Source organism: Equus quagga, chromosome 1 (assembly GCF_021613505.1).
Source record: "Equus quagga isolate Etosha38 chromosome 1, UCLA_HA_Equagga_1.0, whole genome shotgun sequence".
NCBI lineage: Eukaryota > Metazoa > Chordata > Mammalia > Perissodactyla > Equidae > Equus > Equus quagga.
Window position 1 is genome coordinate 136,054,836 of NC_060267.1, and position 14,973 is coordinate 136,069,808.

A 14,973-nucleotide genomic window follows, 5' to 3' on the forward strand; every position below is an offset into this window, starting at 1 on the left:
ATATATATATATATATATATATATATATATATATATATATATATATCTCCAACTTATTGGGGGAATATATATATGTAAAACTTCTATCATCAGAAAAAAGCAAATGTATGTGATCCACAGAAGGCAATTGAATATTTGTCTAATTAAATTCAAAAGTTAAACATAGATGAGGTCATTGCAATCCTGCAGTGGATGATGCAGACGCCAAGAATCCAGAACCTGCTAGACTTTATGGCCACTAGCAGTCAACTGCCTCATTCCCAAAGTAGTTCAACAAGCACTTCTGAGGTTCCCTGAGGTGCTTGCTAGGCTGGGCTCCTCACCAGCCATAAAAGCTATATGACTGTCCATAAACGGTACAAAATCACTCTTAAACTTGAAGGAGGGGCCAAGAGAAAAAAGTGAACTCCATTCAGTGGGAAGTTCTATCCTCTAAATTCTGATAGCTGACCTTTGTGGACATTGCCCTGTTGAGCTCCAGAGCTGTGCCCTCAAAGGCCTGTCGGGCAGTTGATATGGGTTTGGAAAAGTTTAACAAGTCCCCAGCTAAGTAAAAAAAAAGACAACAGAGTTAGTTGTTTTTTTTTTTTTGTTTTAAATAAAACCACAAGTGTTCAATATAGTCTAAAGGATACTCCTTACGATTGCCTTTCCTACTTTTTTTTTGAGGAAGATTAGCCCTGAGCTAACATCCACCAGCAATCCTTCCCTTTTGGCTGAGGAAAATTGGCCCTGAGCTAACACCTGTGCCCATCTTCCTCCATTTTATATGTGGGATGCTGCCACAGCATGGTTTCATAAGCGGTGTGTAGGTCCACGCCCAGGATCCGAACCAGCGAACCCCAGCTGCTGAAGCAGACCATGCAAACTTAACTGCTATGCCACCAGGTTGGTCTCCCTTTCTTACTTTTTTGATGTAACAAAAAAAGTTCTCCTCTTAATGAAATGAAGATCATAGGTCTTTTTTTTTTCTTAATCTTCCATGACTTGGCAAAAGAAAAAACTAGTTAACATGTTTTGTCCTAGGCTGGGAACTACTGCTCTAGAATATAAAGTAAAAAAGATCTATGTGAAAACGCCTGCCTATACCAAGAAACTAAAATAATTTCTTTTGTCAGAGATGGGCTTTTTTTTTGAAGAAGATTGTCCCTGAGCTAACTGCTGCTAATCCTCCTATTTTTGCTGAGGAAGACTGGCCCTGAGCTAAAATCCGTGCCCATCTTCCTCTACTTTATATGTGGGATGCCTACCACAGCATGCTTGCCAAGTGGTGCCACGTCCGCACCAGGGATCTGAACCGGCGAACCCCAGGCCGCCGAAGTAGAGTGTGCGCACTTAACCAGTGTACCACCGAGCCGGCCCCTAGAGATGGGCTTTGATGAAATGAAGGAGAGAGATGCAATCAAAATTTAATTCAACAAGTATTTTCCATAGACCTATGAGCTCAGGATTATTCACTCACTTATTGAGTGTCTACTGTGTTGGGCCCTGTGCCAGGCCCTAGGGACATAGTGCATAAAATTACCCAAGATCCCTGCCCTTATGCAGCTGGCATTCTGATCAAATGCCTCAGGGAACTTCTCAGGGACATCACAGGGTGAGACACTTTTCACACCCATTCCTACTTTCATCAATACCCAAAGTACTGCTTTTAAATGTATTACAGAAAAATTTCCATTAAAGTGGCAAAAATAAAACAAGAAAACAAAACAAAATTAGGCAATGGCCCAAACTAGTCTCTGAGGTCTGAGCTTAAACACTTCCTTCAGGGAAGATTCTGTGCTATCCAATGAGAATCAAGGCCATGTCATACCATCCTAATACCTTGCTGTACTTCTCCCTCGAGGCTCTCATCACATCAGTAATTGCTCAGTGTCCATCTTCCTCAGTAGACTGAGTCCCCTGGGCACAGACACTGACACTAGTCTTGCTATAAGCCCCAGGAACAAGTAGAGTAGGCTCTCAATACATTCAGAGCATGACCACTTAATAACTTGATGGTGCTTCTACTGGGCTGCCAATAACCTGGGTCAACTAAGTAGCCTCTACAGGAGTCTTCAATAGTGAAGCACTTGATATGTTCCACAGCTCACTAAAGGCCCAATAGGATGACACAGAGTTTGGACCAGCTTCCAAAAAGTATTTTGACCTACTCAGTGAAGGTCAGACAGAAAGTAATGAGACGCATCACAGATGTACCTGTGGACCATCTGTTAGACCAGAAGGGCTCTTGGAGTCAGCTGTCTGGGGCTGAAAGATTCAAATGGCCCATCTCCTGTAATGCTGCAATAGTGGTAACAAGACCCAGAACCTGGGGCTCTTGATCCCTAAGCCAATGTGCACCTGATTTTGTTTGTTTTCCCTTTTGGAGGGGTAAAAAGACTTAGTAGAGATTAAAAGAAAGGGATTATATCTGGACACAGCATGGCAAACGATTTAAATTCACATTTACCATTCCTGTTGCTGGAAATGTTTTCTCTTTGGTATACTTGCACTTCCCCTTATATCTCCCACCCTTCACTGTGCATCTCCTCCAAAATGCCAATCCTTGCCCCCTTTCTCTTTACAGAGCCCTCCTTGGTCCTGCCTTATGCATCCAGACTATGCTCTTGGACCAGGAGTTGGCAAACTACAACACTTGGGCCAATGCTGGCCTGCAACCTGTTTTTGTAAATAAAATTTTATTGGAACACAGTCACAATCACTTGTTTATGTATTGCCCATGGCTGCTTTCTCACTCCAACAGGGCTGAGTAGTTGCAACAGAGATCACCTGACCTGTAAAGCCTAAAATATTAACTCTGGCCCTTTACAGAAAAACTTACAAACTTCTGCCTTACACCATCAAGATGCTCTTGTAAACAAGCAGTTCTCTTCCTAAGAAATATTCTTTCCCAAGACATGTGAAAAGTGCAATTCTTAGTACTGTAATGTGCTACCTTGAAGAATTATTTTTTAAAGTTTTAATAGGTTCATAGGATATTGTCCTTTTTGGCACCTGAGCTAACAACTCTTGCCCATCTTCTTTTTTTCTGCTTCTTCTCCCCAAATTCCCCCAGTACATAGTTGTATATATATATTTTTTAGTTGTGGGTCCTTCCAGTTGTGGCATGTGGGATGCCGCCCCAGTGTGGCCTGATGTGTGGTGCCATGTTCGCGCCCAGGATCCGAACCAGCGAAACCCTGGGCTGCCAAAGCGGAGTGCATGAACTCAACCACTGGGCCACGGGGCCAGCCCCAAGGATACTGTCCTTTTAACTGCAAAGAATTTAAAAAAAAACAAAAAATCCACCTCACTTTTGAAGCAAACCCTCTGAAATGGTATGAGTGATATTATGGGAAATTAAGAAAGATTTTAAAGAGGGCAAGCACCTCCTTGGAGAGTTTTACCTATGGAGGGAAAGAAGAGCTGGGGCAGTGGCTGGAGAGGAGTGGTAATTCTTACTATGCCAACTTGTTGTGGTGATCACAATGTGTGAAGCATTGAGCACCCAGCAGGTACTCAGAGTTGTCACACTCTGCCCCCACCCCGCCATCCCCAACAATGGGGAAGTCAGAAGACAACTTTTGAAGGTCTAATGTGTAGCAAAGAAACATATGGAAATATGTTCAGCCTCAGCAGTTAGTGAAGAAATGGAAACAAACAGTAATGAGATGCTATTTTCACTAATTAAAGGAAAATAATTTAAAAAATCTGACAGCATTCATACAAGCTAGAGTTCAAAGGACATTGCAACCCGTCCACTCACACTGACAGAGGCAGTGTTCTAGGGCTCACTGCAGCACTCCTTGCCATTTCAGCACCACCTCAAATGGGCCCACACCAAGGCACTCTCTCTCTTCCTCCCATCAGCCCCACCCCCCACCCATCTATGGGTGAAAAATTAACCACCAAAAAAATCACATTGAAAAAAAGTTTATTTAAAAAAGTTCTAGCAGCAAGAACAGTAACAAAACAAAAGGAGAGACAGACAAACAAAATAAAGAGGTCTGTCCTATGGGACTTGTCTCCATTCTTTAATCAAGTTCTTTATACCGAGCAAACATGACTCTTCGCACAGCATCTCGGTAAGTCTCGTTGGACTGTCTCTTGCTGGTTCTTCCTGGAGCCCCCATACTGGGCCCCCGCATCCGGCCTTCAGTCTGCAAAACAAAAACAAATAATGAAGTGGGCTCTATGAATTAATGAGCCTCAGGGCTGGTTTTTGACCATAAGCATTTCTGGACCAGTAAGGAGCAGGATATAGGAGAAATTTTTAGAATGTTTAATTAATAAACACCCAAGATGAGTAAGGAAAGTAGTGATGCCATGATTTCAGGATTCAACACCAGAAATATGAGAAGCCAATCTCCTATAGTTGGCATTTTCAGAGGGGGACCAGACAACATTAAATGGGCAGTGTTCCCTTTTATCACTTTCTCTCTTTTCCCTTTTCTTCCTGAAAAATGAGGGGGAAAGCCCTTCTTGGGAACCAGCACTGACTTCATGCTTCTTACATTTTAGCCATCAAAGACTTCTGATGACAATCCCTCTCAGAGATTCTTTTGTACCTTTTATCACTGGTTCCCTGGTTCTTTTCACCAAGTGATTCTTCAGTCTTAAACGGCCTGATTTCCTCACTGTCCCACCTCTAACTCCGTGTAAGAATAAGATTAGCCCCATTCCAACTTCTCCCTGCTCTTCCCACCGCCAACCAAACTGCAAAGGGCCCAGTGTGCCTGGCTATAACCCAGTAATCAAGACTGATGGGCTCCCCAGCTTTCATGTCCTTAGCCAGCAGTGGGGAAAGCCCAGCTAAAAGGCAAGGACACAGCTCTGGGCCACAGAGTGAGAGAAAGTTCCAGGTTCATGCCACCCCCAACAAGATGGAAACCATTTCACCTCCTCCGCAGAAGCCAATCCAGGATGGCCATAGCCAAGCCCTGCCCCCTTCCTCCAGCCAGTGGCCTGCTGGACACAGCCTCCTTTGCTGCTATTGTCAATACCTTCTTTACCAACAGGTTTACGATCACTGCAAAAGAAGCAGACATACTTAGAAACCACCACTTTCAAAATGACCTGTTTGTGAGCCTAACAAAAACCTTTGTCCTGTTGATTCAGATTTGCCTCCTATTAAGTATATTAAATATCTCTGATTGCCTGCTCTCTATGCAACAGGCTTTGTCCTGGGGATACAGAGATGACCAAGACCTGACCTTGTTCATGGGGAAGGATATGAGAAGAATAATATGTCAATAGATGCTTATAGCACATTGAAGAGCTCAGTCATAAATGCGGCAACAGTAGATATTTGTTATGGAAACAGAGGGAAGGGGCATTATTGAAAATGACAGAAATTCCAACAAGAGGGTACACCTGAACTCGGTCTTGACAAATGAGGAGTTTGTGAGCTAGAAAAAGCATGGGAGGAAAGGAAGACACAGGCAAGGAGAAGTGAAAGAATACAATTTATCCAGGAGAGGAGTGGTAAGACTTGACAAAAGGCTGCTTGGGCCAGACTGTGAAAAACCTTAAACATCATGCTAAATCATGCCTCTTGACTTCATCCTTCAGGCAAAGAAACCCTGGGACCCAGGCCTCCCTCTAAGCAAGGTATATGTTCACAAAAAGGCGAGTTTTAGGAGCACCTTTCTGTTTACAAAAGTCATTTTGGTGGTAGGGTAGAGAATGAACTTAAGACTGAGAAGCAAAGACTGGGAATAAGGAGTCTAGTTTGGAGGAAAGCTAGAATGGAGGGCAAGGCTTAATTAGGGATGTGGCCACTGACCGGATATAGGGGATAAAGGAGGAAGATTGGGTCAGACCAGGTAGACAATGATGCTATGATATTACTACTCTGAAACAGGAATACAACAGGTTTAAGAAGGGAAGGGAGGGGAGGGGCGGGGAGGAATGTAATATAATATAATATTCCACTAGAGCAAAATATAATATTAAGTAATTGTTTAGTGTGGGAAGCCTGAGAGGTGTCCAAGAGGGCAACCAAGGAGGTAAATGGAAATAGTGATTCTGAGCTCAGAAAACAGAACTGACGTGGGATGGAGCCATAGGATTTAGCCTGTTAGTTGGTGGCTGAGGCCTTGGGTACCACAGACAGTCCAGGTCAAGAGGGTGGAGCAGCAAGAATAAAGGAGCACTGAGTACAGAGTCCTGGGGAATATCTGGAATTACTCAGAAAAGGAAGAGAAGCAGGACAGAAGACTAAGGAGGAAGAGAGCCAGTAGAATGTGGTGTGAAGGGTGCCAAGAACAGAAAAGGTCTCTTTCTGCACCCAGCCCAACTGACTCAGGGCTAAGGTGTCCTTTCTCCTCTTGGCTGACTCTTTCTCCTTTGTCCTAGGTCCAGTGTATTTTAGAGAATGACCCAATGAGATGTTACATTGACTAAGTAGCCCCACCTTAGTACTTCTTAAAAATGCAAACGGAATAGACTAAAATAAAAATATCAGAGTTTATTACACACAGTAAGAAGTATTTTTCATGAAGATTTCTTTGTTTAGTACTTACACACATGACTACTGGGCCATGATTCAAAAATAATCTTATTGCGGGCTATGAGCAAATAAGATGGATTGCCAGAGCCCCAGACCCCATCTAGCCTCCTCAGGGAGCTTTCTCCATCAATCATCTCTCCATTCCCCAGAGGCATAATCTACCCTGGCTACTGGTTCTTTCGATTACCAACATAAAGACCTGCTCAAGTCTCACTAGATCAATACCCTGCTTAAATAATTTCATAACCTACCACTGCCCTAAGAAAAAGTCTCAGAATGGTAATTCAAGGAGTATGAACTTCATGAAGTGGTCTCTGTCTGTTGAGCCAGCCTCATCTTCTGTCACTCAACCGTATATCCCCAGTGTTCAGCCCCACGGAGCTACTTACAACTCAAACGCATCATGACCTCTGTCTCTTTCATCCATGGTATGTGCAGTTCCCTCCAGGTGAAATGCCCTCCCCTTCTCCACCAGATTTCTGGGTCTACCCTATGAGACACAGCATGACTTAAGCCTTCCTTATTCTGTGTTCAGACAGTCAAGGATAATACGTCTTGTCCACCTGAGTATTCCTTGCACTTAGTGCAGTATCTGTACACAGTGGGTTATCAATAAATTATATATAACTCCGGGCTCACCACCTGGGAACTATCTGACCAGAAACAAGCACAGGAAGCTAGAGATTATCTATCTCTATCAGCAGCCAACCACGTATTCAGCACCTATGTGTGAAAATGGAGGTTCCTTAGAGAAAAAGCCCCAGAGTGTGACCTTATTATCAGGCCCATAAGGAGGTACAGCATTACTAATGTGGAGAGAAAGAGTGCCTAACCATGGCTACTCCAGCCCTGGCTTTGAGCAGCTGAAGCAGCCAGCCAATCTTCCATGCAAACACACATTCCCTGTGGTCAAAAGGTTGGGGTGAACCTCATGCTCAAAAAGTTCAGACATAACCTGCTCTCGACAGCCTCACCTCCCTGAGAGAGAAAATAACAGCACAGTTGGAGAAGGAGATGGTTTCACCATTAGGCTTTGAGGCCTAGGCTGAGTGAAGAGTTCTTGGCTTACCTGTCAGTTTCCCTGGAGTATTTAATTCGTTTCCGTTCTGGAGAGTCAAAACATTGGAGCTTTTCCCTGCGATCATTTCCTCTTTCTTTAAACCTTCCCTGTTGGTGAGCAGAAAAACAGATCTGAGATTTCCATCGAGGGCATTGGTGAGTAGGGAAGCTTCACTTTACTCCTAAAATTTCTCCTAATATGAAGGGAGTTCAACTGATAACTCCTGGAATCTCTCGATCCTTCACACATTCTTCTTAAGAAAGCACTAGCCTCTCTGACTAGTAAATTTGGGAATAATAAGCTGATATGCTTGGCTCAGCCCGTCTTTTTCTCTTCTGAGGAGGAGATTTTCGCCAGTAAGCCTCCATAGGTAGATTCCTGACTATCACAAAAGACCTGCCCCAAACCAATGAAGTGTGTGGCTGGATAGGTGAGTCTGCCTCCCTGTGTGATCCAAGAAGCAAATCCACTTGCCTCTCACACTAAGTTAATTCCTCCAACTTAGCCTTTAACAGTAAAAGATGTTATTTCAGCAGTCCTATCCAACGCTCCTTCATTGATTTTAAAAGCTGGGCAGCAAAGAGGAGTGCTATTTATTTGACCTACATGGAGACTCTAACATCATCTTTAAAAAAATATGAACTTTAGGGGCTGGCCCTGTGGCTGAGTGGTTAAGTTCATGCGCTCTACTGCAGGCGGCCCAGTGTTTCGTTGGTTCGAATCCTGGGCACGGACATGGCACTGCTCGTCAAACCACACTGAGGCAGCGTCCCACATGCCACAATTAGAAGGACCCACAATGAAGAATATACAACTATGTACAACTTTGGGGGTAAAAAGGAAAAAAATAAAATCTTAAAAAAAAAAAGTGGAATATTGAAAAAAAAAATACGAACTTTAGGTTCTGTAGTGCAATGGATAGCGCATTGGACTTCTAAAAAAATACGAACTTTATTGAGGTATAATTTATAAACAATAAAATACACTCATTTTAATGTAGTTTGATGAGTTTTGAGAAATGTATGCCCCATCTTTTGGGGTCACTTCGTTCTCTGTCTTCTTTTCAGGAGGGACCAGCAAAGCCTACAAATTCTATACCAGAAATCAAAAAGAATTGGTGTCAAGAGAGTACAGATCACCAAAGCTTACCTCCCGTTCTCTTCTCTCCAGATAGGCTAGCTCCTGCTCAGACTGCTTTATCTTCCGGTGGATTTCCAGGTTTTGCTGAGAAGACAGGGCGTTCTATGAGTATAGGTCTAGAAAAAGTGGTCCTAGAAATGCCCCTAGGCCTTTCTCGATAGCTGCTTTAAGACTGTAGCTCCTCTCACTGACCAACTCTCCTAAGTGGTCACTGCATCCTGCAAGCAACAACACCTAACTGGTCTAGCTTTAGCCTCACCAACAGGAATCCAGGTTCTAATGTAGGCTTGTTGCACCGATTAGTTATATGGTGTGGCATGAGAAGAAACTTCAGTCTACTTTTCTCCAAAATGTAGAACACACAACTTTGGTTTATATCCCTTTATCTAAGCTAAAAAATTATGAGAGAGAGGAATCTGAGTACACCAGTGAAGAAAACCAAATGCCCACATGCTCTGCCTACTACTAGCACCACCCACCATCCTCAGACACTATTCACTCTTTCAAGCCCCCAGAGAGACATGAAAAGGAACCCCAAGGTCCTGAAAGAACAAACAGACTCCTCTGAGAGTCCTCTTCTCATTGAGGGTCCCATATCCCTCAAGTATGGCTCTACTACATAACGCCCTCAGGCATAAATAAGAAACTTAAGGTGTCCAGAGCCGCTCTCATACAGAAAGGGGATTCTTTGCACTGCATCACTGCAAGGAAAGGAAAAATCCATTTTCCATCGTCTCAGGGCCAGTTCAGCTTGTGGATTCACCAGACCTGTGGCTCCTCTTTCCTGACAACTATTTTTAATCTCTAGCCATTCATTAGCATTTTCATCAGAGAGCTGAAATTTAAATGTGTCAGTCTGATGACTCAGAATTCCATAAGGTCAAGGGGATTTGGGAGGTAGTCTGCTGCAACAAGTGTCAAAAGGAGCTTCTCAGAATCCTAGAAGCTTTGGAGAGCCTCCACAGAGGCAGCTGGGAAAAAGGTCTGCCTATAACCAAAAGCAAGCTTCTTAGCTTTCAGCTACGTAGGACTTAGGGTTTTATATTGAGAGAAAGTCTAAATCCAATCCCCTCACCACTCTTGTAACATTTGCCAGAGAAGGAGTGTGAAATAAATTACTCTATGCTGATAACAGGAGTTCACCTAGGGGCTTTAGTTGTCCAGAATTTAGCTCCTTCGTCAGTACATATAAATAGAAGACTGCAGGGTAGGACCAATGTATGTCAGTTTAACATACCAAGAAGAGCTGTTGTGCCATGGCTTATAGCAATAACTCACTACATGAAGAGCTGGCAGAATGTGACCTACCTTTGGGGAAGCAGACTGTCAGAGCTAGACAGAACTCGGTGAAGTGACCAAGTATCAAGAGAAGGGGCTTATCTGAGGTCCAAATATTACGTTAATGGTAGAGCTAAGATGAGAAATGCAGCAGGTCAGTTTCCTACTCCATGACCCCTTCTCCTCCTATCTTCAGCAGAGCCTGTGTTTGGTGTCCCAGCCCCAGCCATGCTGCTTGCTTTGGGTCTACACACTCAAGTTTTTTGAAGGTGGGCATGGCCTTAAAGCAGAGCAACTCATGAAGAAAAGGTGTAAGAGCAATTCATTCTTGAATTGGACTGATTTAATTATAGGAACTGGGGATGATATAGGCTAACGAAAGACAGCATAAGCTTCTTTATTCCCTGTAATGCTCATCAATAGTAAGAGTCAAAAGTGTGAAAGGTCAGAGCCTCTTCCCCTAATACCTTGTGCAGGTCTGAAAGCTGCTGGTGTTTGATCAGAACTTCTTTATTGGGAAATTGTCTTCTGCAGAGCAGACAAGCCAGTTTATTCCAGTCAGTGAGTTTATCTTCTTCATTCTCCTTCTTAGTCAGCTCCTCCCGCTGCTGGGGCTGTGCTGTGCGGGCCTGTGGAGGAGGGGTCTGTTCCTCTTCTTCCTCTTCCTCATAGTCACTGTCTCCTCCATATTCACCCAGGAGGCCAATCAGTGGGTTTACTACCTTAGGCTGGAAGGAGAAGACCAGCGATTAACACCAAACTCAAATTATATTTTGGGGTCTGTTTTCTGGATATTCTGATATGGGTATCTCATTTCTTCTTTTTTAGTTGGAATAATGAACTTGGTTCAGAATAGGCCCACTGACCACACTTCTCATTTCCCAGATGGAAGTAACATGGTTTGAGCTTGGCTTTTCTCCTTGCTCACTGAGATAAGTCAGACAAGTTCCCTTAGAAGCGACTCTCTAAACAGAATGGTCAAGAGAAGGTAGAGAAAGGAGAACTGACATAGAACATAGGAAAAGAGTTAAAAAATTACAATTTACAAAGAGGAAGGGATAGCAACCACCTCCAAGTTACTGTGGAGAAAAGGAAAAATAAATTTCCTCAAGGCTATAGTAACCTCTATAGCAAAAGGGACTTAGGAGGTAGACTAAAAGCAACTGAAGGATAAGCACTCAGGCAGACAGATCCAGCTCCTGAGGAAGGTAAAGGCAAAGGCACGGATAGGATAGATGCTACAGTAAACTGAATTAGTAATGTAGAGCAGGCAGAGGGCCAGGTCCGTGGCCGAGTGGTTAAGTTTGAGCGCTTCGCTTCGGCAGGCCAGGGTTTCGCCGGTTCGGATCCTGGGCGCGGACATGGCACCGCTCATCGGGGCATGCTGAGGCAGCCTCCCACATGCCACAACTAGAAGGACCCACAACTAAAGAAAATCTACAACTATGTGCCGGGGGGCTTTGGGGAGAAAAAGGAAAAATAAAATCTTAAAATAAATAAATAAATAAATAATGTGGAACAGGCAAAGAGTATTTATCAGCAGCTTATAGGAAACTGTTAAATAGTGATGCACGGTCACTGGCCTATGATCAAACAAAGTAAAAAAATAAAGTGTGGTCACTATCGTTTTATATTTACATTTAATCAGAATCACTTGCAAATAGATTGACACTATCACTCTACAACAGCTAAAAAATGGGTACCAATGTCGTTATTAGCATTGTTCATTCTGGCCAGGCAGGTAAATTATAAAAATGACCATGCATGCACTCCAAATATAAGAGATCCTTATGCAGTACCAAAAGATCGGAAACATCACAGCCAGGAAAACAGGTTTCCTTGGTCATTTAGAAGAGAAGAATTAGTAAGAGCAGGATTATACTTAAAAAGGGCCAGGCGTTCTCTGGTCTGGTGGGAATGGCACAGGGTAGAGGGAAAGAGGACAGATAACTACCTCTCGTTCTCCAGTTATATTCCTATTAGCAGACAGGAAAATTTACTTCATGCTTATACTTAAGAGGAGTCCTTGTTTGTGACACAGAGAGCTAAAGGACCAACACCAAAGTGAGGCATCAGCCTTTGAATTTCCTTTCCCATTTGGAACCAGCTCCAGCCCTAGCCCAGGGCATTAGCTTAGTCTTACTGGTGGAGGACTCTCTTCCTTCTTCACAGTGGGAGGCAGGGGCTTCTTAAAGACGTCCTCTGGGGGGGCTGTCCCCTCACTGGCATTTTCCTGAAACTGATCAAACCCAAGTAATTCTTAAATGATACTCATAAAAGCTGGGTTAAGAGTTATCCCTGTTGAAATTAGTCTGGTTTTCTAAATCTCCTAATTTGTGAAGTATCTGTAACAGTGCTATAATGATTTCAAAATTAACAACTTTTAAAGATAACATTTAGTATATGTCAGGCACCAGATGAGGTATTTATATGCATTATCTTCTTCAGGCTTTACTACAATCCTCTTAGATAGGCATTAATTTCCTCATTTTAAAAATGACTGAGGGACTGGCCCTGTGGTGTGGTGGTTAAGTTTGCACGTTCTGCTTTGGCGGCCCAGGGTTCACTGGTTCGGATCCCGGGTGCAGACATGGCACCACTTGGCAAGCCATACTGTGGCAGGCGTCCCACATATAAAGTAGAGGAAGATGGGCATGGATGTTAGCTCAAGGCCAGTCTTCCTCAGCAAAAAAGAGGCGAATTGGCAGCAGATGTTAGCTCAGGGCTAATCTTCCTCAAAAAACAAAAACAAAAACAAAACTGAATCCCTCTTTGATCTTGAAGACTTATCCTAAGGAAATTCTTTAAAAGGAGAAATAAATGCTAAATGCTACATATTATGACGGTATAAGATTAGAAAGAAGAAACAAACAATGCAGGAAAGATGAAGAAAATCAAGGTACATTTTTACCAAGTGAATTTTACCATGCAGGCATTAAAATAATAAAGAGTATTACAGAAATATGGAAAAATACTTATGATCAAATATAAAATGAATAAAGAATACAAAATGGTATCCTCTTCTACAATTACACCTATAGAAATGTATATACAGAATCAAGCACTGAAAAGAGAATGCAGGAAAATGAAACTTTGTGGAGCTGAGGTGTTAGGGTTTGAGCTGAGTCACTTTGTTCTACCATTCACAGTTTTTCCATTTGTAAAAGACAGAGTTACCAGTGGCTGAAACTGGCCTACTTTGTTAGTAACTTACCCTCGTCACACCTCGGTCTTTTTTCTCCTTGCCATCTCTTTTAGACGTTTCCTTCTTGCTAGTTGACTTTCCTTGACTGCAGAGTTTCTTGTCCTTGCTCTCTTCTTCCTCAGGTGACCCAGGGTCCTGGGGCACATAGACTTCTTGCTATGATACAATTGGAAACAGTTAAATCTACAGAATGCTTCACTTTCCCAGTAATTCCAGGTCTAAGGAACACAGTTCCCTTCTGGGGGAAAGAATAGCTCTCTTACTCATGAGCCTAAGAAAAGACTACATCAAACAATCTAAAAGCCCACTCCAGGGGCCAGGACACATCCCACTGTCCATTATTCTTTTTTTTGTTTTTATTAATGTTATGATGGATTACAAGCTTGTGAAATTTCAGTTGTACATTTTTGTTAGTCATGTTGTGGGTACACCACTTCCCCCTCCGTACCCTCCCCCCACCCCCCCTTTTCCCTGGTAACCACCGATCAGATCTCCTTCTCAATATACTAATTTCCACCTATGAGTGGAGTCATATAGAGTTCGTCTTTCTCTGACTGACTTATTTCGCTTAACATAATGCCCTCGAGGTCCATCCACATTGTTGTGAATGGGCCAATTTCGTCTTTTTTTATGGCTGAGTAGTATTCCATTGTGTATATATACCACATCTTCTTTATCCAATCATCAGTTTCTGGGCATGTAGGCTGGTTCCACGTCTTGGCTATTGTAAATAATGCTGCGATGAACATAGGGGTGCAATGGACTCTTGAGATATCTGATATCAGGTTCTTAGGATAGATACCCAGTAATGGGATGGCTGGGTCATAGGGTATTTCTATTTTTAACTTTTTGAGAAATCTCCATACTGTTTTCCATAGTGGCTGTACCAGTTTGCATTCCCACCAACAGTGTATGAGGGTTCCTCTTTCTCCACAACCTCTCCAACATTTGTCGTTCTTGGTTTTGGATGTTTTTGCCAATCTAACGGGGGTAAGGTGATATCTTAGTGTAGTTTTGATTTACATTTCCCTGATGATTAGCGATGATGAACATCTTTTCATGTGTCTATTGGCCATATTCATATCTTCTTTTGAGAAATGTCTGTTCATGTCCTCTGCCCATTTTTTGATCGGGTTGTTTGTTTTTTTGTTGTTAAGCAGTGTGAGTTCTTTGTATATTATGGAGATTAACCCTTTGTCGGATAAGTGGCTTGTAAATATTTTTTCCCAATTAGTGAGCTGTTTTTTTGTTTCAATTCTGTTTTCCCTTGCCTTGAAGAAGCTCTTTAGTCTGATGAAGTCCCATTTGTTTATTCTTTCTATTGTTTCCCTCAACTGAGGAGTTACAGTGTCCGAAAAGATTCTTTTGAAACTGATGTCAAAGCCACTGTCCATTATTCTAAGAGCAGCACTGTTTACCTGTAACGCTACAAGGCATTTATTTTTCCATATAGGCAACAGTTAACATAAAGGTCACCATCTTTAAAATCCACCTGAATAAATACAGCTCAATATAAGATCTGGACTTTTTAAAACACCAGACTAGACATGAGGTACAGATAATACAATAGTCAGAGCAGCTGCCTAGAATGGAGAAATTGTTTCCAAAGATTTAAACTTTTCTACTTTTTTTTTTAAGATTTTATTTTTCCTTTTTCTCCCCAAAGCTCCCCAGTACATAGTTGTATATTTTTTTAATTGTGGGTCCTTCCAGTTGTGGCATGTGGGATGCCGTCTCAGCCTGGCTTGATGAGCAGTGCCATGTCTGCACCCAGGATCTGAACTGGTGAAATCCTGG

At 42.6% G+C, this 14,973-nt stretch overlaps 1 protein-coding gene across 4 annotated transcripts in view; it reads right to left on the reverse strand.

The window, feature by feature from the left end:
• Nucleotides 1-3,899: 3,899 nt before the first annotated feature.
• Nucleotides 3,900-14,973, reverse strand: part of RBM6 (RNA binding motif protein 6) — a 111,070-nt gene continuing 99,996 nt past the window's right edge. For all 4 annotated transcript variants that reach the window (XM_046657201.1, XM_046657228.1, XM_046657219.1 and 1 more), the window contains exons 15-21: nucleotides 13,186-13,332; nucleotides 12,115-12,210; nucleotides 10,439-10,699; nucleotides 8,703-8,777; nucleotides 7,563-7,660; nucleotides 4,882-5,011; nucleotides 3,900-4,142 (exon numbers count right to left, since the gene is read on the reverse strand). In XM_046657201.1, the coding sequence (XP_046513157.1) occupies nucleotides 4,017-4,142; nucleotides 4,882-5,011; nucleotides 7,563-7,660; nucleotides 8,703-8,777; nucleotides 10,439-10,699; nucleotides 12,115-12,210; nucleotides 13,186-13,332 (933 nt within the window). In that variant the 3' untranslated portion in view covers nucleotides 3,900-4,016. The remainder of the gene's footprint in view (nucleotides 4,143-4,881; nucleotides 5,012-7,562; nucleotides 7,661-8,702; nucleotides 8,778-10,438; nucleotides 10,700-12,114; nucleotides 12,211-13,185; nucleotides 13,333-14,973) is intronic.